General features: G+C 38.0%; 1 protein-coding gene across 1 annotated transcript in view; it reads right to left on the bottom strand.

Moving 5' to 3' along the window:
• Positions 1 to 5078: 5078 nt before the first annotated feature.
• LOC117434671 (large ribosomal subunit protein uL23m-like) overlaps positions 5079 to 21831 on the bottom strand; it is a 33063-nt gene continuing 16310 nt past the window's right edge. The window contains exons 3-5 of the mRNA XM_034906715.2: positions 21256 to 21338; positions 19368 to 19441; positions 5079 to 5503 (exon numbers count right to left, since the gene is read on the bottom strand). Of these exons, the coding sequence (XP_034762606.2) occupies positions 5339 to 5503; positions 19368 to 19441; positions 21256 to 21338 (322 nt within the window). The 3' untranslated portion in view covers positions 5079 to 5338. The remainder of the gene's footprint in view (positions 5504 to 19367; positions 19442 to 21255; positions 21339 to 21831) is intronic.

The following is a 21831-nucleotide window of genomic DNA, read 5'->3' as shown; positions in this document are numbered from 1 at the left end:
TGGGACTGCAGTTGGAGATGTGGTTTGTTTACTGTAATGACAGATCTGAAATAAATACCCTTATCAGTTTTATAAATCACCTTTAGCACAATATGACATGGTACCTGGGCTGCACTGTACTTATACTTTTGTTACATTATGTAACATATATATATACACTTCCAAAAAAATGATATGATTGGGAAAATAACTTTTTAAATACATTAATGTATGGAGTTCCATCCTCATGATCACAGAAATGTGTGCTTGTGGAAAATATTTGTAAATGGGTACTACACTGTAAGTACATGCAATTCACCTACCAATCTAACTGTAAGTACATGCAATTCGTCTTTATGTGTATCCATTTGGTATATACAGTACTTATTTTATAAGTGACCTGGATGTCACGCAGCTCAGACTTAGGAAAAACTTTGTTTATTGCACAAAATCTATATTTATACAGTTTAAGGTTATTTGGTTGTACTAAGCTTCAAGAAAAAGCATAAATATGTGTATAATCTCCAACTGCAGCAACAAATAGTAGACAAGACGCAGACTTCAAGACGGTCTTTATAGAATGTTAAAAATCTGGAGTCAAACAGGTCTTTTGTCTTAAATGCACAGTAAGTTAAATTAGCAAGAATGTACTGTTTCCTTTTTTCATGGCTGTTTTCCTTGTTAAAGTTGGAGTTTTTAAAATTCGTTTTTTTACCTCTTATTAGCTTCATCTGCATTTTTACTGCCACCTTAATGTTGAAGCCTGGATACAACTCAGTTATGTGTACTGTACAAGTTGAACACTCAACATTGTTTTAATGTATTTATTTATTTATGTATGCCCAATTATTTTACCCCTGATTTTCTTCCCAATATAGAATGGCAAATGTGGTTCCCTCACTTCAACAATTCTCCAACAGGTCAGGGAAACTGCAAGTCCAATCCCACGACCAAGCTAATTACCTCTACAGTAAGGAACTCGAGAGGTGAGGACAAAGGCTAGACCTGCAGGTGTCTGCTTCAGCTCATCAAGCACTTGGTCAGTAGTCTGCGGCAGTGTGATGAGGAGAAACAGTCAGTGCAGGAGCACCAGAGCTCTCCCCTGACTGTTGGACTCACCCTGCGCTCCATGTGGTCGGACCAGGTGAGTCACTCGGGGGGACCCCAATGTATTTATTTTTGTTAATTAACTTCCTGACTTTTGCAGCTTTCAGCTGAACCCATAACATTATTTGAATGTTTTTATTTGTGATGAATATTACTAAAGAACTTGGCTGTGGAAGATTGACGCTTTTTGTATTTACTGTATCATACATCCATTTCATTTCCAGATCATTACTGCTCCTTAACATTTTAACACAATCTCTTGGGCTTGTGTATCTATTAAGTAAATGATTTCACAGCTAGGATGCTGTGCATTTGTTTGCACGCTATCCCAGTATAAATGCAAACACACCTTTCTCATTGTTCTCTCCACAGGTAGTTCCTGATGCGGCCTATCCATCTAAACCTTTTTTCTTCTTTTTCTGCCTGCATTTTATAACCTTATTTAGTTTTTATGTGCTGTTATTGGCCTCATGGCTAAAGAGAGTATTCTGGTGTGCAGTGGCGTTATCCCTTGTTACATTTTACAACCTTGAACTAAACAGCACGATACTTCTCAATACAAAGGAGATTTCTTTGGAGCTGGATAAAACAAGGAATGCAATGAAGTTCTAAAATCTTTACTTTTCCTTTCATTAAAATCACACAGAATGGAATCAAGACAAATGCACATCTTGGCGCAGCAGTACAAAGGTTCTTTTAAGGCTCATCTTTTCCTCTCTCAAAATAATTCCTTTTGGGGGCTCCCGAGTGGTGCATCCAGTAAGTGCAGGATGCGCTCTATAGTCTTTACGTCACGAGTTCGAGTCCAGGCTATTCCTTTGCCGACCGAGGATGGGAGCTCCCAGGGTGCGGCGCTCAATTGGCCGAGCGGCGCCCGGGGGGAGGGAGGGCTAGGTCGGCCAGGGTGTCCTCAGCTCACCGCGCACCAGCGACCCCTGTAGTCTGGCCGGGTGCCTGCGGGCTTGCCTGTAAGCTGCCCGAGAGCTGCGTTGTCCTCCGACGCTGTAGCTCTTGGGTGGCTGCATGGTGAGTTTGCAGTGTGAAAAACAGTGTTCGGCTGACGGCACACGCTTCGGAGGACAGCGTGTATTCGTCTTCTTCGCCCTCCCGAGTCAGCGCAGGGGTGGTAGTGGTGAGCTGAACATAATAAAATAATAGGCAATTCCTGATTGGGAGAAAATAATAAAAATAATTGGCAACGACTAAATTTATAAAAAAAAAAAAAAAAAAAAAAAAATCCTTTTTATGTGTCATGTTCAGACAATGCATTAACTTTTGTGTCCAGCTTTTTAAACATATTTTCAACTCTTCATCAGGTCTTTGCTAGGCTGAAGGAACATGTTATGAGCAAACAAGAAAATCAATGCCATCTGTTTGCTAAAGCAGAGCTGAGGCATTGTGTCCAGTGATTTACTGGAATGTGTTGGGGGGGTCCAGCTGTTGCCTGGTAAACATCACACAAGCTATCCAAACTTTCATGGGGGGTCGGCTTTGGCAGTGATGAAATCAGTCTAGAATTCTACCTCCACCTCCTCTGGACTCTTGTTACATTTCAGATGTTTTTGAAGCAGTCCAAATTCTTGGACCCAAATATAAAGTATAAGATTTGGACAATGGGGGTGAATATTATTGCCTACTGCATCTTTTCTTACTGATTTGCAGATATAACCCTTATACAAGTGTACCATAGTAAAAGCACAGCAAAGTGTAATAAAGCATGGTAAAGCATAGGTAAGCGTTGTAAAAAATAGTAAGATATAGTAAATCATATGAATAAACATGGTAACCCACGGTAAACTGTGGGAAAATTATGGCAAATTTTTATAAAGGAATCCTGTTCACAAAGTGATCTAGTATGCTAAGAAAGAAAACATAACAGCATATCACTTACTTTTTTTTATTAATACATTTATATAATAATGATTACTTTGGTTACATTATAATAGCTGTCACTCTGACTGGCGTAAGTGCAGACTAGACATTTTTTTAATATTTTATTTTACCTATTTTTACTTTTAACCCTTTGCGGTCCGATGTCGGACCAGGTCCAACATTACAATTTTCCCTGTCCGACATCATCAAAAAGACGTAAAAAACAGGTCTCTAGTCGTTTTTTCTCCGGAAAAAGCTGAGAAAACCATTCAATGGCTGAGTGAGACCAATAGGAGCTGACAGAAGCCGGAAAAAAAAGGGGGGCTGGGGGCGGATCTGATTTTTGAGATGTTATAGTAATAATGACTTGGATCGCATTATTGAGGAGTTTGGTGATAAAACGAGTGATCAGGAGATGATTTAGCGGTATGCACGACTATGAAGAGGTATGTGAAAAATACAACGAATATGAGGTGGGGCGGGGCTGGAGATGCTGTACTGATTGTCCTGTTGATATGCAGTGCCTTTTAAATGTTTTACTATAAAAAAATACTTTTAAACATCGTAAAGGGTTAATCTCGACTGGTCTGGACTACGGGTCTTGATAACGCAGACTCACATGTTTATAACAACCGTGATTCAAAGAGGTTACAGCTTCACTATTTATTTTAGAACATAGCTAGCCTGAATGCTATTCTTCTCCAGAGACAAGGCGACAATATTTGAATGACTGGTTACATCTATTGAGGAGAGCAGGTAAGTTTTCATTCCAGCAGTGTTTAGTTTTCCAGCACAGGCCACTCGTGCAGCTCATTTTGAAATCAAGTCAGCCTTATTACCAATCTACTTTCAATCTTGGAAATCGAATATCTATGAAATTATTGCTAAGGTCACCCTACAGATGGAGGCTCTCTCCGATATGGAAAAAACACAAGGAGAACACCAAGACACAGCACAAAAACCTTTTCAGTTAAGTTATTCATCATTTAAAAAGAATAGTATACTAATCTGAAGCTTCAACTATGATACTGGCTTGAAGTTCTTTCTATTTTCTTTCTTGAAGCTAACTGATAAGGTGTAATATAGAGAAAAGTCTTGATTTATGATTTAATGATTTGCTCGATTCATGTGGATTTACTTGTGTATCTTGTTGATATACGATGTTTCTAAATTACATTTAATATTCCTGACAAAACAGTCATTTTTTACTTCTTTTATTATATATATTGTGGAAGGGTGAGGGTATTCACTGACACAGGAGACAGAAGATTTTATTTGGAAACACCGCACAGGTGCCCAGATTTATTTATTTTTCATATTAGTTGTTTTATTTACTTTAGCCCGCAGAGGGCACTGTTGTCCGTGGTCTGGATACTGCCGACAGTAAACCAGGACCACGGGGTTACCAACACAGGTATCCAACTCCGTGCACCTTCAAGTGCTCAAAAGTAATAATGAAAACAGAAGGCGAAAGAAAAAGGGAAAATAAAACACAGTAATAAAACTACAAACAAAAGTGCTGCTTATGCAGTGCCCCCACTGCCGCTAAGCCGGTCAGCACGGGTCTCCGTCCTACACTCCGCTGTGCTTATACACTGGGGTTGGCCAGGTTTCCCCGTATATCTATACACGTCCCCTCGGGTAGGTAATTATTTATTTTATTTTGTAAATTATTTTTACAGAAGGCTGTCCCCTCAGTCGGGCTTGCCTGCTCCTTATTTCACGCTGGCCTCTTCCGCCAGCGACACTGTACTTTCCCCAACCCGGCCACCCAAGCGCATAACCAAACCAGTTCTTATGGGCCGAGCAGTCTCCCAAGGCCGCCCCTCAGCCACTCAGAGAGAGGGAAAGCACACACACACTCTTCCCCACCTCTCCGTGTCATCGCCATGGCCGACAGGCGGATCCCACGAGACTGCTGCCCTCTACCTGCAGTAATACGGATGTGCCAGACAGTCAGTCCAGATCTCCCCCGTTACATATATATATATATATATATATATATATATATATATATATATATATATATATATATATATATATATATAAAATGTAATGTAATGCACTTTATTGTACACATATTGTTGAATTGCAAAATGAGTCAACTGGAAGATCAAATGTAGACAATTTACATTTTATTTTTAAAATGCTACAAAAAATGTTCACACACAAAAGCCTCATGGAAATTGACCTGGTCCTCAAGATAACTTATTTTTGAGTTTTTAGGACAATTTGTTTTCAGATGTCAGACTCCAATTCATCAGACTAACATATCAAGTGCACTAAGTTTCCAGGATAATTTGGAACGCAATCCGCTATTCCACCTGGCTCCACTTATTGGTGCTTTTTCTTGAAATGGGTATATTTCATTTTCTCCCTTTCAAAGCCCAAACCACTCCGTCACCCCTCCTCGTCTGGGGTCAGCCTTCTGTCTCTGCTGTTCGTCTTGCATAAACTGGTCCTGCATTTCCTCCACGGAGCCTGGCTCATAAGCTGTGTCTTTCTGTGGGAATATTTCTGGGAACTGGAACGTCTGTTGTTGAGCCTAAAAAACATACATATCATTAGGGCTCAAAATCAATGTTGGCATTAGCCGACAGCTAGAAGAAAATGACTGCTGGTATTGACTGCCCTCTAGGGGTGTAATACCACGATTCAATACAGATCGTGATATGCAGGTATCTTACGTTACACATGATGGTTCCGATGGGCTACTTGTATGATGCACAATAGGATCAAATGATCATTTAAATGTTGGCTGTTTCTCTAAAAGACACACATAAAATCTGAGATGGGGGGGGGGGGGGGTATTTATTCATACCAACTACAAAACACTCCATTAAACAACTATTTTGCAAACTACAAGAAGCTATGTCATGCTTTTGGTCTCAGGTTGGGGTACTGATTGTATTATGCACATATTTAGAGGTCAACTCTCGACTGCGTATGTAGTCACTTTCCAGTAGGTTTGTGGGAAGGAGAATCAACCTGCTCTTATTCATGGCAGCAAGCAAGGGCCCAAGATAGAAAAAAGTGCAGTTAATCATGCAGAATTCAAGTAGAATCAATACGATTTTAATGAATCTCCTCTAACTGGGTCACTTCCAGGATATTCTTCAATGCACACGTTTCCCATGTACCGTTTTCTTTTCTCACTGTGCAACAATGGCCCTCTCTGAGGTACAGATGTCTTTGAAACTATGTGTATCAAGTTGTTTCATAACCATGCTTCTTTGGTTAACAGTCACAAACTATCTAATGTGCTTAGGCATTTAAACCACAACTTTAGGATTCTGGAATCTGTATGTGGTATCTACTGTTTTTTCCATTTTTCCATGTTAAAGTAACTACAGCGGATCACTCCCACTGAAGAATTCCCGTGGTAACTCGAGACAAGTCAATCTATACCACGGTTATCTGTGTAAACGCAATGCTTTCTTTTTGCAGCAGTGTGCGCCAAAGAGATTTTAGGAATTTACTTGGCTGTACATCGTTGTTGATTAACAAGATGACTTCTGCTTAAGATGTTTTTAATACCCCCTGCCTCTCTTATGGACTGTATTAACAAACATCCTGTATTTTTTACAATATTTTTTGATTGACAACAAGGCTATCCTATGTCTATGATAGACTGTATCATTTAAAATTGTTATAACATGTATTTAAAAACATTCCTACTTGTATTAAATTATATTTAACAAACATTTAACTAGTTATTTCAAAGTTGTTTGTGGTAAAATTTGAAGACGAATAACACACAATAAAAAACATGTATTATGACATTTTTCTTGGTTACCCCATTCCTTCATTAAACAAAACAATACTGGCACATTATCATCTGAATACAGCATTTTATTACACTGTTAATTTTCCAATTCATGCATTCAAAGCAAAAATTGAACTGTCTTGTCAGCAGACATAGCTCAAGCAATTGAAAACTGCCTTTCATAATGAAAGTCATTGAAGTTGTTTTTATTTGTATTATGTACCGGTTGCCTACATATATTCATTCACTACTTGGGATAACAGAAAACTCACATGCCAAAAAATGTAAACCACACAAAAATGTCAAGCACTCCGGTTTCATTACACAGTACTTTGTTGCTTTTAAAATCTGATTCATAAATATTAATGGAAACTCTGACATTCATGTACAAGATACAATAAGAAGTAAAAACAAAAAATGAAGTTACTTTAATGAAGTCATTTAACGAAGTTCATGCATGGGCACTTGGGCACGCTAATAGGGAAAGCACTATCCAGGATTCTCGCTCTACTCTTTAAAGGGTTACTCACATTGCAGTGCACAGACCTGGGTGCTATTTTAGTATTCCCAAAAGCTTTACGATTACTGAGCTTATCCACCAGCTTCCTAAAGCACAGCTAAAAGGTAAGTTTTCATATATTCAAAGGTTGAAGATAGTATTCATTATTAAGTCCCCAGCACAGAGGCAGGGGTAACAAATTGCTTGGTGAACAGCATAAAGCTGGTACTGCCTTTGAAGAGTTCTCATCACAGATTTAGCAAACAATCCAGCTGTTTAATGAATGCGACTAAAAGAACAAACTAGAAATGGGAGTTTTTGTGAACAAAAACAGAGACCCACAGGGGGCATCATCAACAGGGAATGTCAAGTGGTTTGTAAACACCGCTAGAAAGAACAGCTCCCAGGCAGGTCATGATGGATCGAGTGGACAGATGTTTGCCCCCTATTATGACAAGCAGCTAAGATGCTACAGTGGCCCAAATCATAGAAATCAATTACTATCAATGCAGGAGGACTGGGTCATTTCTTTCCCCTTTATTTTACCTCAGAAAATTGATTTTTGTAGGGTTCTATCAGTCTTGGCATTCCCATTAAAAACCACTGATCATTAAACAATCATAGAAGCTCACAGCTTACTAAAACTGTATATAGCTGTCACAGTAAAGGATACTTTTAACCAAACGGGAGCCACAACCATGCCATCCTATACAACTGGTTCAGCTGTATAAAGGCCTGCTTTATAAGGGGAGGGGGGGGGGGGGGTCATCATAAAGTACATCAGTGAGATACATCTACAACCACAGCAAGAAAAATAAATAAATATATCACCTCAACCCATATACCGATTTTAAAAAGTTTGGCATACAGACAGATGTTTTCATATATCCCCAGATACTGTACTGTAAGAAATAACACCCTTCTTTTTTGTGAAATACCACCCTTCTTTTTTGTGTAGAGAATGTGTTTGAGAAGTACTGCGACACCTGACAATTAAGCACACACTGCTTTTTTCTGTATAACTGCTTTTCCAGAACAGGAGGATTCAAATCCAAATCACGGACAATGAGAAGCATAGTATTTTCCCCAGACATGCAAGTCTTCCAAGAATCCTCGAGGCATGCCGTTCAAGCTGCACTTCTTTTTGCTCTCTCTTCTCTACTGGAAGAAGCGCCTAAATCAATAAGAGTGCCTCAGAGCACTGACGATGTTGGTTTAACTCCAGTTCTGGGAAAACAAAATCCACACTTTAAACAAAAGCTCATCCAAGTGTATCAAGAATCTGAACAATATGGGAAAAGAGTCCTTAGAACAATATAATTCCAGGGCAAGAAGCACGGATGAAATGTTAATCTGCATTAAAGTAACAATTCAGATGAGAATAATTTAAAGTAATAATACCACACTAAAGAAAGGAATTCTGCTTACAATGAACAACCATAATGAAATATTTACTATGGAATGTTGCCTACAAGCGGCGCCATCTTTAACCCTTTGCAGTCCATTTATTAATCGCGCGTCAGGCACGCCAGGTCTAATTAATTTTCACACACGCAGTTAATTTTATACGCGCTGTTTAAAAGTATTTTTTTTCACAGTCAAATGGGTTTAAATGGACCTGCATATCAACAAAGCACTCACTAGGCATCTCCAGCCCCGCCCCACCCTTTTGTTTGCTATAGCAATCAACTATGTAAGAAATAAATAATAATAATAATAATAATAATAGTCATACATACCGATCGATCATCTCCGGATCACTCGTTTTATCACCAAACTCCTCAATAATGCGATGCAAGTCATTATTTTATTACTATAACATCTGAAAAAAGCTCTGCAAATGTCCATGATAGTCTCAGTGCGCTGACGCACTCAGCCAGCTTGTTTACTATGAACGCCCCGTTATCTGATACCTGTTACCATGTATGACTATTCATGAGATACGCTTTTTTTTTTTTTTTTTTTTTCCCGATTTGTCTCGGCTCCTGTCGCTCCCACTTGGCAATTGAATGGTTTTCTCGGCTTTTTCCGGAGAAAAAACGACTAAACACCCGTTTATTGCGTTGCTATAATGATGTCGGACCTAGTCCGACAAAGGACCTGTGAGGAATAATTGCAATGTCAGACCCAGTCCGACAATGGACCGCAAAGGGTTAAACAACTTCAATCTTCAGTATGTTGTTCAGCATTAGAGATGTGACACAAAAATAAAAAAGACGACCTGTTTCAAGAGGGTGGTCAAATAAAAAAGTGACTTTAAATGAAGTGGGCCTACATAGAATTTGATAAAGATTTAAAAAAAATAAGACTATCAATAGAAAAGTGAATTTATACAAGTATACTGCACGGTAGTTCCATTAAAGGGTGAAGCAATTTGCAAAGTAAATATTTTATTCACCAGTTGTGATATGGTATTAATTTAATGCAATTTTCCCTTTCCGGTCCAATTTAAAACCTGTCCGACATGATCAAAAAGATGTAAAAAATAGGTCTCTAGTCGTTTTTTCTCTGGAAAAAGCCGAGAAAACCATTCAATGGCCGAGTGAGACTGATAGGAGCCGAGAGAAGCCGAAAAAAAAAGTGCGTACCTCATGAATGCAGATAGCCCCGGCACCACATAGATAACACGGACATAAACAAACAACATAGCTGCTTCTGCATCCAGCGCTCAAAGAATGTCACAGACATTTGCAGAGCTTTTTTTAGATGTTATAGTAATAAAATAATGACTTGGATCGCATTATTGAGGAGTTTGGTGATAAAACGAGTGATCCGGAGATGATCGATCGGTATGTACGACTATTATTATTATTATTATTTATTTCTTACATAGGTGAACGCTACAGCAAACGAAAGGGTGGGGCGGGGCTGGAGATGCCTAGTGAGTGCTTTGTTGATATGCAGGGCCATTTAAACCCGTTTGACTGTGGAAAAAAATACTTTTAAACAGCACGTCTAAAATTAACTGCACGTGTGAAAATTAATTAGACCTGACGTGCGATTAATAAATGGACCGCAAAGGGTTAAACCTGTTTTACTGTGAAAAAAATACTTTTAAACAGCGCGTCTAAAATAAACTGCGTGTGTGAAAATAAATTGGACCTGACATGCTGAATAAATGGACCGCTGTTTCTATACCGTTGGTAAATTACATATTATCCAAACTCCTGTTGTATTTTGTGATTTATTAAAACAGCAACATCCAACTGCAACAATTTCATTCCAACTGGTTATCAAAGTTTGAACAAATTCCAATGAATGAAAACCACAGGCAACTTTCATTTTTAAGATGCTGATATACTGAACCTGTGATTGTTTGTCAGTAATTTACTTGCCTGTATTTCATAGACCTGCAACTAGAAACAAACACTTACCAGATAAACTAGACAAGTTTAGTCAATGCCTTGTATTCGTTGCTTCTGGACAACTAATTAATATTTAACTGGTCTTCAACAGGAACCAATTTAACGGACAGTGTGTATGGTACTACTATTTAAAGAGAACATTATATATTCACATTTTACTATTATAATAAAGCACTGAAAAAGCATACACTAGTATTACTGGCCCAACTTGTCCATGCCCTATGCAGAACTGTAGTTATGTTTGTAGATTGATACAACTGCCAAAATTCACTATAAATAACATTTGTAACAAGGAGACACAAATCATAGCTCTATACCGACAATGGCTGTCCATCAAGGACTTGAATTTGTACAACGTATCCCCAACGCCTTCTCCCTCTGGTACAGTGGAGAGTTAACCCATTCAATGGCACCCTTCCTCCTGCGGTGTGAAGAAAGGACTTCTCTGCTGAAATCTGACAAATACAACTCAAATATCTTCAGTGTCAATTATGTCATGTACCTAAAGCATACCATCTCCAAAATTAGAAAGCAATTACATTAGTGCCCCTAGCATATCAAAACATCCATGCCACCCACCGACCTGCTTGTATTTAGGATTAATTAGTGAAGAAACCAATTCCTGAGAGCCACTGTACTCAATATACATGACAATGTAACAACTAAATCGAATCCACATCACACAACAAGAACCTACCAACTGCAAGTAATGTATCTATAACTTGGAGATAAGGATATAACCCTGACATTTGGTACAGTGTTTAAATGTAAAGGGCAGCTACAATGTATCACGCAGTGTTAATAAAACCCTACAATTATGAAACTGCCCCCCCAGTCTCTGCGATACAATGCTTTGAAAGGGTTTGTAAAATAACAAGCAAAATGGTTCATTTATCTTGTACGATACCCACAATGGAACTTGAACTTGGAAATCATAGAATAGAAAGAAGAATGAAGAACATATTGTATTTCAAAAGCTTTAGGACTTTGTCATCTAGAAACTTACAATGATGTCAATTTGGCAGCCATATTTGGTCACAGGGGAAGTGTACATCAAAAGCACTCCTCTCACAATTATAAACCTATTATACAAATCTGTTTGGTTTATAATTTGCACTCACATTTTGTGCTGCATACAGGAACCTTTGTTGGGGGCAGGTGAGCTCCTATTACATGCAACTCAACAAGCTGGCATGGAGTAACCCAATTACCATACTCAAGCACACAGTGTTGTGACAGTAAAACTGGAGTTCATCCGAGGTAATACAATCTGGTAAATTAAAAAATCCTTTGCTTTCTAAATTAATTCAGTGATAGATGAAATGGTAGCCATATCAGTCCAGTGATGATACACAAAAGGAGATGCAATACTTCTTATTGGACTAACTAAATCACAAGCTTTCAAGACCTCAAAGGTCTCTTCTTCAGATGAAAGTAGGAAAGAGAGATTGATGTTTACATTCATTTGGTACAGTGTTTAAATGTAAAAGGGCAGCTACAATTTATCATGTAGTGTAAATAAAACCCTACAATTATGAAATCGTCCCAGTCTCTGTGATACGAAGCTTTGAAAAGGTTTGTAAAATTACTGAAATGAAGTGGTTACTGCCACGACACTGCGTGCTTGAGTATGGTAATTGGGTTACTCCATGCCAGCTTACTGAGTTGCATGTAATAGGAGCTCACCTGCCCCCAACAAAGGTTCCTGTATGCAGCACAAAATGTGAGTGCAAATTATAAACCAAACAGATTTGTATAATAGGTTTATAATTGCACCCTGGGGAATTACGCAATTAAGTGCCCTCGTAATTTTACGCATAAAATGTATCGTCACGCATAGGCACGTAATATTAAATAATATCGCCGTTAACAGAGAAGGACAGGGAAAAATGCTGGAGCACACTGAGGGTAAAGAGAACATTGACTGATTTTGCCAGAAAATGCCACGACAAAGGACCCACGTTGCTAATATATCAGCAAAAGAGAATGTTTGTACACTGTGAAGGTGGCACCCGATGCGATCCAGAGCGCTCTACTGGCAGGGGAAATTGACATCGGCTTGTTTTGGTCATTGACAGCTGACCGTCTTCCTAATTTGAAAACATCATATATGGTACTACACTTGTACATGTGTGCTTGTAAGCCATGCTTTCAGATAGTGTTGCACTTGCTTGGTCTCTTCACCCAGAGGTTGAAATTGTCCCCAATCTTTCAACGGCTTCTTTCCTGTCAACAACCAATCAGCTGCTTCCATATTGATTGACATGCTTTCAACCAGTAACATGCAAAGACCCAGAAGACACATAGAGAAGAATGACCCAGGAAGTGCAAGCATAACAGATTTCCTATGAGAAAGGTGCACATTAAAACTTCCTTTAAACTAAAGTAGTAACAGGTATTGTGTTTGGAAAAAGAAAACAGAAGTTTCTTTCAAAACTGCATATTTGAGACCTAATGTACAAAATACAAAAAGTACAAAATAGTGAAGATTTATGGAGTTATTTTGTTAGGCCAAATCTAACAGATAAACACAATCACTGCTCCCAAAAACTTATTTTTTCACTTTTTTTCAAATGATTAAAGCGGAGAATGAGTGTATTCCAAAAACTTTATCTGTGTGGACTCCAATCATTGCTATGACAGACCCATTACAACCTCAATGACAGTACATTGTATTTCTTTCAGGTAGCTGGTTCAACACAGCCAGTAATAGAAGGCTGCTAACCTTTTCAGTCATATCAAATAACAATAAATTAAGTATATATACACAAGTGTAGTTAAAACACGATAACTGAGCATTGATGACCAAAAATGAGCTTTGTTAAGAAGCCATTTCTGTGTTTTGCTGGAACATTTTCTCATATAGCATAAAGGGTGTACAACAAAGGGTTTTTGTGTGTGTGTGTGCGCTATCGCCAATACCTTTAGGACTATACAATTTTGTGGGATAAATCACTGTTAAGGAACAAATGCAGCCAGGAAGCAAAAATAATAAACATGCATTTTCAAATTAGGCACTTTGGAACCTATTGGAATTAACATTCTATTCAAGAATTGAGAGAAGATAGTCAAGAAATTCACGAGCGAATTTCAACGATACCTTAACAAGATGAATGTCCATGGGCAAAAACCAAGATGCAAAACCTTTGTTAAAAACAATACACAAAAGAAAGCGATTGGAGTTTTCCACTGAATACTTGAAAGAGCTTGATGATTTCTTCAACCAAATTTTATGGTCAGACGAACCCACCAAGAAAGCAACAATATGTTTGGAGGAAGAATTTAATGAAAAGTTCATCAGGCCCAGTGTTAAACATGGTGGAGGCTGTGTGAGGGAATGGGCTTGTGGAGATGTTGTGGATTGACTTGAAGGCTACTGTTGCAAAAAGAAAATCAAACTCGATTGCAGAACTCAATGCTGTATGTGCTGAAGAATGGGCACAAATATCTCTGGAAAGATGCCAGGGGCTGGTTTCAAAATGCAAAAAAAGACTGCAAGCTATAAAGCAAGGGAAGGGTGAGCACAAAAGATACTAATGTCAGGGTGCCCAAATACTTTTGTCAAAGTATTAAATTAGTCTTTGCATGTTATTTTTCATTGTATGCATGTTATGTAATCATTTGCTGTTTTATTATAAAGCTGAATCTCTACTTTTATTTATATCTTTCAATAGAACAATTACAAATTATAGAAATCACTTTTTTTTTTTTTTAACTGCCCAAATACTTTTGTCTGTGATTGTGTGTGTGTGTGTATATATATATGTATATATATATATATATATATATATATATATATATATATATATATATAAACAAACAATGTTAAAAACCTGTGATGTACTTTTGCTTATAGATCTTGTGTTATCCTACTCATAGAAACTGAAAGCATATTCATGTTTCCTTAGTGGTGCAGTAATCGACAGCAAAGCTTTGGACGATGTAGTATATATATTTCAACAGACCAGTGCATGATGTAGAGCCTCTTTGGAATATCTTGTTAGTTCATCCTCCTGATGAGGCTGTGTGGTCCAGTGGTTAAAGAAAAGGGCTTGCAACCAGGAGGTCCACAGTTCAAATCCTGGCTCACTCACTCATTGTGTGACCCTGAGCAACTCACTTAACCTCCTTGTGCTCTCGGGTGAGATGTTGTAAGTGACTCTGCAGCTGATGCATAGTTCCCAAGTCTCCGTAAGTTCCCTGCTAAATAAACAATAAGTCTGTTGATCTTGTCTTCCCTTGTTGCCAGCGTCACCACCTTCCACAAAATATGTGGTTTTCTTATTCATTCCACCACGTGGAGAGGACAGTTTGAACGGCCACAATAAGTTGTTTGCGGTCTTGAATTTCTTTCCAACTGTGCAGATTTCATGGATCAGGTCTTCAGTACAGAGGACACCATTTCGGTTGATCTTTCAGTGAGCACATTTGTAGATCAGCTTGTGCACAGACAAACTGGGGTAATAGTATGATAACATTACGATAAATGTGTTTTATATATTTTTAAACCATTTGTAAATATCAAGAAGAGTGGATATAATCAGATGCTTCTTGAATAAAATTTAAACCAGTTTTGTTTTCATTATTACTGATAACAAAATGAAGAATGTATTTTATTTATTTGGAGAGAAAAAAAAAATTGAGTAGTGTCTATTATTGCTTATAAAAGATCCTGAGAATAAACGTTATATGACATTGCAAATTTATTATGTTTGGCTATAATAGTTTACGTTTTATGTATATGTTTACTGTTTATGTACAGAAACTGATATGCACACAATAATATAAATGTTTCCAGACTAAAGAATTTAATTTCAAGATGGCAAGATAATTAGATGAATCATTGTTGGCAGAAATACTGGCGTATGATTGTGGTGAATCAGAATTTTCTGACAGTGATTCAGTTTATGTAATGTATGAGTTCTTGGTATTAGTTATTTTAAAAAATAAATGTTCAGTTCCAAACCATGTGTTGCGTTTGTTTTTTTAACAATTTTCCCTGATTTCAAACATTTTCAACAAAACTTTCCAGGAGTGTTTGTCGTAGGGTCCTTCAGGTTACAGAATAAAATGTTCTTTGAAAAACCCAAATCAACTGAATTATATATAATATATAAACCCCAATAAATACAGTCTCTACCACTAAAAACAGATTGTTTTGATGAATTTCAAAGATAGAAAGCCAAAGTAAGCAAAAAATGGATAAAAAGAGATCACTCAGGTGATGTCTTGTAATTTGCCCAAACATCAATATTTTTCAACAAAGCTTTCAGGAAGTGTTGGAAGGTCTCTAAGGTCTTAGAATAACACACTAAGCAGAATAATTCATTAAAAAATATGTCTAACTAAATATAGTGTTGGGAGGGGGGGGGGGGGGGGGGGGGCAGATAATTTTTTATGGTTTCTGACCTACTTTATACTGTTCTCAGAGTGTTCTGAAAAAAGCGAATTTTTAAAGAATCATACCGTAAAAAAAAAAAAAAAAAAACCTGGTCCTGGGGGAGCATCCCATTCTCTGTGATTAAGCCGTATACTCTCCGAGAACAAAGAATCACCCTGTTAGTAAGAAACATGCAGCACTGCCTGTCTTCAGTAACGTTTACTGGGGGTGGTCCAGCTGTCACAACCAAATGCCTGCAACATGTGAGGGCTTGCATTACAGGGCACTCCAACTGAAGCTCTATTTGGGGAGGGAGGGGGGGGGTTTGGAAATATATAGTACCTGGAAAACTGTCAACTAGGGGCGAGTCTGTATACAGGTTTTGTGGTTTACCGAGGTGTAGGTACATTACATTATCCTATACCGTAAATATCGTAATTACGCTATACAATGGTTAATGTTCGTGCTCCTTTGATCAAAATGAAGGAAAAGGCCATTTTCATATGAACACTTTTTTATTCAACATCCTGCTCAGCTTCCTCACCCAGCCTCATACTGGAGCATTCCATCTACCTTGCTGTCAGTCACCATCATCACCACGGTGTTGTCTTTGCATGTTTCTACTGCAAACAGAAAACAATGCCTACTGCAAATATGCTTCAAAACCAAGCGATGATACTTGCACCCCTACTAAAGTGTCGGAGGAAGATCTTTTTGTGAACTGATTATACTGTATTACAATAATGGTTTTGAAGGAAACTGTCAACGACACAGCTTACAAGTTTCAATGTCTCAATAGCAGGGACAAGCGACTGCAGTGGGACAGTCTACTCATTCTTGTTACTTACAGTATTCAAACTCTTATTTAAGTGAAGAATTCGTTTTCTGTACAAACTCCATATGTTTAATAATCATTAGTATTAAATACATTTTTTATGGTGTGCCAAAAATACATTTTTCTAACAAACAAACTGCAGCACCATGTTGTTTTGGGATTGACCTCAATAATAGAATACAGACATACTGTGGTAGTATAACATTTTACAACTTTAGGGTAAACTTGCACCCAGCAAAACAATACGCCAAAATAGCTGATCACTAGGTGGTCCTGGCTTAATTCTCTAAAGACATTCTGGCTGATCAAGCCTTGGTTTCACATGTCTATGGCAGACGTCTAGAGCTGAAGCCCTTCTATTAAGCAAAATTCGAAAAATGAAAATGTATTTAAGACATAAATAAATAAAAGGCAAAACAGGGAGAAAAATTGAAAATGTAAGCTCCTAGCTCTTTAAAAATCATGTAACCCAAACAGCTACTAGACAGACACTATAGGATAGTACAAAAGATAGCATTGAATATGCCCTATCTACTACCCCCACTCAGATAACTGCCTGGCACTGTATGCTTTAGGCTAACAGCATGTGTGAACTAAACCAGTTCTTAACATCTCCAGGTCTGGTTTTCCTCTTCCTTACACAGTCACCAAAGAACTCGACAACACAGCAAGCAATGCCACAGAAGCTTGCTGTCATGCATTATGAGTTTAAGCACCTAGTAGTACGCAAAGCTACTGTTGAGAAACTCAATATATGTTATTTAAAAGACACAGGCCCAGAGGCTAGTGTCCAACAACAAAACTGTTCATAGAATAATGCTGCCCCCTAGTGGTATATACTATGGTTACATAAATAATTGTGGTAATTAGCTAAAGAGGCATTGTCGGGAAAACAAATAGGGTATAATTTAGGCTTCTGTTTTTCAGCGTTCATTTTTCACTTTCTAGCTTTTTGTAGATGGCCCCTATAAATTACTGTTTATCTGGGCTTTTAGTTTTTGTTAAAAATGGAATTCTTAAGAACAACCTAAATCAAATAGCACAGTACCTGTACTGCAACAAAATACAGTAAACAGCACCACGAGCCGGGGGAGAAGTGAACACAAAATAAGTAGTAATCTCCCATGTTCCTTCAGTTGTTGTTATTATTTTTTTTATTAGAAACCCTACCTAAAATTAACACCCTCATGTCGTTTTAAATACAAATATCTCCACAGCTAGATAGTGGATTTATATGACTCTATGAAAGTGGTTTTATATAACCCTGCACCTGGTAACAGTGGCAGTACTACAAACCCGTAGAAGCACTGGATCTCCAATCTGAGGAGGCCAAGAAGTTTTTTCACCATTATTCCCCAAAGTTTTTTTTTATTGATTTTTAAACCCAGGGTACAGAAGACTTGTCCCCATTTTCAGCTGATACATTTCCTAAGAAACATTGCTGTCTAATTACTACTTCTATATGACAAATGCTAGAAAATATCCTTTTGGTTCTCTAATATATCACAATGTGAAACGAGCTGTCCTAGACAATAAACTACAGTACTTTGTTCTTTATTTCCTCTAAGAAGTCTGGCATGTAATTGAATAATGCCTGTTTTCCCAGACCTCTGTCCAAGGAGAGCAGTAAGAGTTTGTGAGAGAGACAGAAAATGAATAAATACCAGAGGGCTGTTGAGAGTAGTTGACAACAAAGCAGGGAGTTCTATCACAGGAAACATACTCTCATTGCCCTGTGCCTAATTCTCATAAGATAAATTTATAAGCCTGCAAATAAAGTCTCTAAATGGTTTCTCCAATGTGTATGCTTAAAGGAAAGTTTTGTGTTCCTCATAATAATCTTCCTTGAATTCTGCTCCCCTGGTTAACTATCTTGGTACGCCCCTCAGTTTGTGTAAGCGTATACAAATGCTAATGAGTCCTGGCTCGCTGCAACAAGTAGGTTCCGTTTGCTCCTTTTCCCCAGAATCTCCCATGCAAAATGACGTAGTGCAGACGAGAGTTCAACTCTAAACATGTCAACAATACAATCAGTCCCCCCAAACCAGGTGCGGACACCTGTCAAGTTTGAGAGAGGGGTGTTAAATTGGATGAAACCAGACCTCAATTTTAAGCCTTATATTGTACTATGGCCCATTGAAAGTAGTGGAATCCCATGGAGTGAAAACCAAATTTTTTTTTTTTTAAATGGGCGCTGTCGTTGGCTGAATTAATGAGAAAGGGAAAAATTAGACAGAAAAAGATGGTCTGGTCACAGTTAAAGCACACACACACACACACACACACACAAAGGTTTAAGGAAATAGAATAAAATAACATTGTTTGCTTTTCTAGGCAGCCTGTTAGAGTAGGAGGACCAGCAGTGTTGAAAGGTACCATTGAACGAAATGAGAAAGTCTGTCTAGTGCAGGGCAGTTAGGCAGAAAACTCAGAGCCAGGTACAGACAGAGACAAAAATTATGAAATGTAAAGGAATTAATTAAAATGACATTTGAAGCTACTTACTCAAACATCATGAGAGTGAATATCTGCAGTCCACTTTGTATGGCTTAATTTATACTCACCAGTTGTACGTATGCTACTTTGTAATCAGGCCGCTTCACCCTCTGGCTTAGGTGATTTCTTTTCTTGTTCGTACCTGCGAAAGATCAGAAAGTGGACACATAACATATAACTCTTTCATTCATCAGTAAAATGCTCCATTCGTGGGTATGTTTCAGAGTTAAGGGGGTTGCTTATGGAGGAAACACTGTTCCAGAATATGGTTCAACCAAGATGGAACTTTTCCATGACTAATTCAAAAATCCTGTTTTCCAGTAATTTAAAGTAATTTTCCTTCTAACATATGATACAAAAAGAGGCCATTCGGCCAAATAATGCTCGTCCGGTTCCCAGAGCTGATGGGTCCCAATAATTCAGCATCAACAACATAGCCTGGTATCCGTCCCATGCTTTCACCACTGAGTAAAGCAGTGTCTCCTACCCTGTCCTATCTGTCGCCACTTCATTTTCACTGGTCCAGTTTCCTGTGCTTAAATATATTTTTTCTTCTTAAAACTTCAAATCAAGTTTCTACACTCAAAAAATCAGTTCCCAAACTGGGAACATATTACATTGCTTGATTACTATTGCTTCTCCTTTGTGTCCTCACCGAATTACTGAACTTCTAGTGTGATTGAGCTTTGCTGAAAAGAAATCAAAACACAGGTGGGTTTTGATTTGTTGCATACTGGATGGAAACCAAACATCAGCTCTTTCGATAGGAAAAAGAAAACTTGTTGTTATTCCTCTCAGACTGCGGGGAACAAAGACAAGTGTAGGTGACTGCAGTATAAAGATCTCCACAAGTGTTGATCTCCTCTTCCATCGTGACCTGTTTCCAGTCAATCGCTGGTGAGGTAACTGTAAAGGGCTAACCACACAACTGTAATTTTCTTCTCAGGATTATGGAAACATCTCAACCAGCAGTCCTTTTTTATTCTTATGTTCCCTCAACTATTAGCTTGTGCTTGAGAATGTAGCTGTCAACACTGAGATCAAGTAAAACTTCCCAGATATCTGTAACTATAGTAACATCCTCCAAAATACCCAGCGTTGACGAAGAAAGGGTTTCTTTGTTGTACATACTTTCCATAGCAATCTTTACTGTCTCCTACAGCGTAACCATTTGCCACTCATGGAACGTTTCACCGAGTGCTGTTCTGTTCAAAATCAATACAGAAGGGTGCCACTTTGAAAGCCAAAGCACACTGAATTAAAGATCTCCATCACTCATAAATTCAAGATATGTGGTCATATTGTTTTGGTCAAAAATGCAACCTTAATTATTTTATTTTTTATTACAGATGAATAGCTTTTGTTCTAATTGAGCTACAGAGTTCACTCCAGGCTCGTTTTCAGACTCCAAACGCTATTGGAGTCCACTCCCTGTTGAGTACTTGTGTTACATTGTTTCCTGTTTCCATCAAAGATTTTGAATGTTTGCCTCAGATGGGGTCCCTATTACCTGTAAAACAGGAAGTGAACTCAAGGCTTTGGGGAAGCGAATAGTAAGATAAAAAGTAAGCATTGCATGATCAGTTTTAACTGCAAACAAAAAGGTATCCTCACTGAGCTAGTTTCTCAAAATACTCTGTCCCCTTGGTGCCAGTAGTATTTTGCTTTGTTTGTTTTTGAGGGATTACATTGGCATTTTTTGTAACAAAACTACTGGACATTCTTTGCAGGGTGCTGCAAATCTAGCAGAAGGATTCACTCACTTTTAAAAGCTTTTAAATTTCAAAAGATAAAAAAAAAAAAAAACTCAATGCAAATTGTTTCTTCAAGGTTAGACATTCAGCTGGATCAATCCTCTCACACACAAGCATCGAGCAATTTTTGGATGTGGATAGGCATACCCAGCAGGGGATAATAATACAACCATACATTTATACAACAATAATGTATACTTACAGTACTGGATTCTAGTTCTGACTGCTCCCACTGGAACACTGTATATCTTCTCAAGGTAGTTCTTAACATCACACTTGGTCATCCTGTAGAAAACACAATAAAATAAAACTTTTGGCAACTCCCCTTAGGCAGTTGGCCCCTATGGGACAGTAGCTAATCGTTGTAGTACTTTAACCTTCCAAAAGTACACAAAATAGCCAATAAAAGAATTATAGGCACATTCTAATCTTAAAACTACAGTTGCGGGCATGTTGTGTTACATCAGATCAAAATATCTTGCCAATGTGGCGAGGCAATTAAAAGGCAATAGGATGGTAGATTACACTGCCATTGTCAAAACTAGGGAAGCTATTCTAAGACTACTGTAATAATGCTCGAGTTACACCCCACCTAGAATCCTATATCCATTCTCAGTCACCTCACTACAGAAAATACAGTATTGCACTTGAGAAGGTTCACAGAAGGGAGAGTAGACTGATTTTAGGACCGAATTGCCTGATCTAGGAGGTTAAAAGAATGAAATAATCCTAGAAGAATTGAATTGAAGTTCAAATTTAGCACAGCGAGTCAGACGAG

Source organism: Acipenser ruthenus, chromosome 28, assembly GCF_902713425.1.
Source record: "Acipenser ruthenus chromosome 28, fAciRut3.2 maternal haplotype, whole genome shotgun sequence".
Lineage (NCBI taxonomy): Eukaryota > Metazoa > Chordata > Actinopteri > Acipenseriformes > Acipenseridae > Acipenser > Acipenser ruthenus.
Note: the sequence above shows the minus strand (reverse complement) of the source record. Positions and strands in the feature narration are given on the sequence as shown.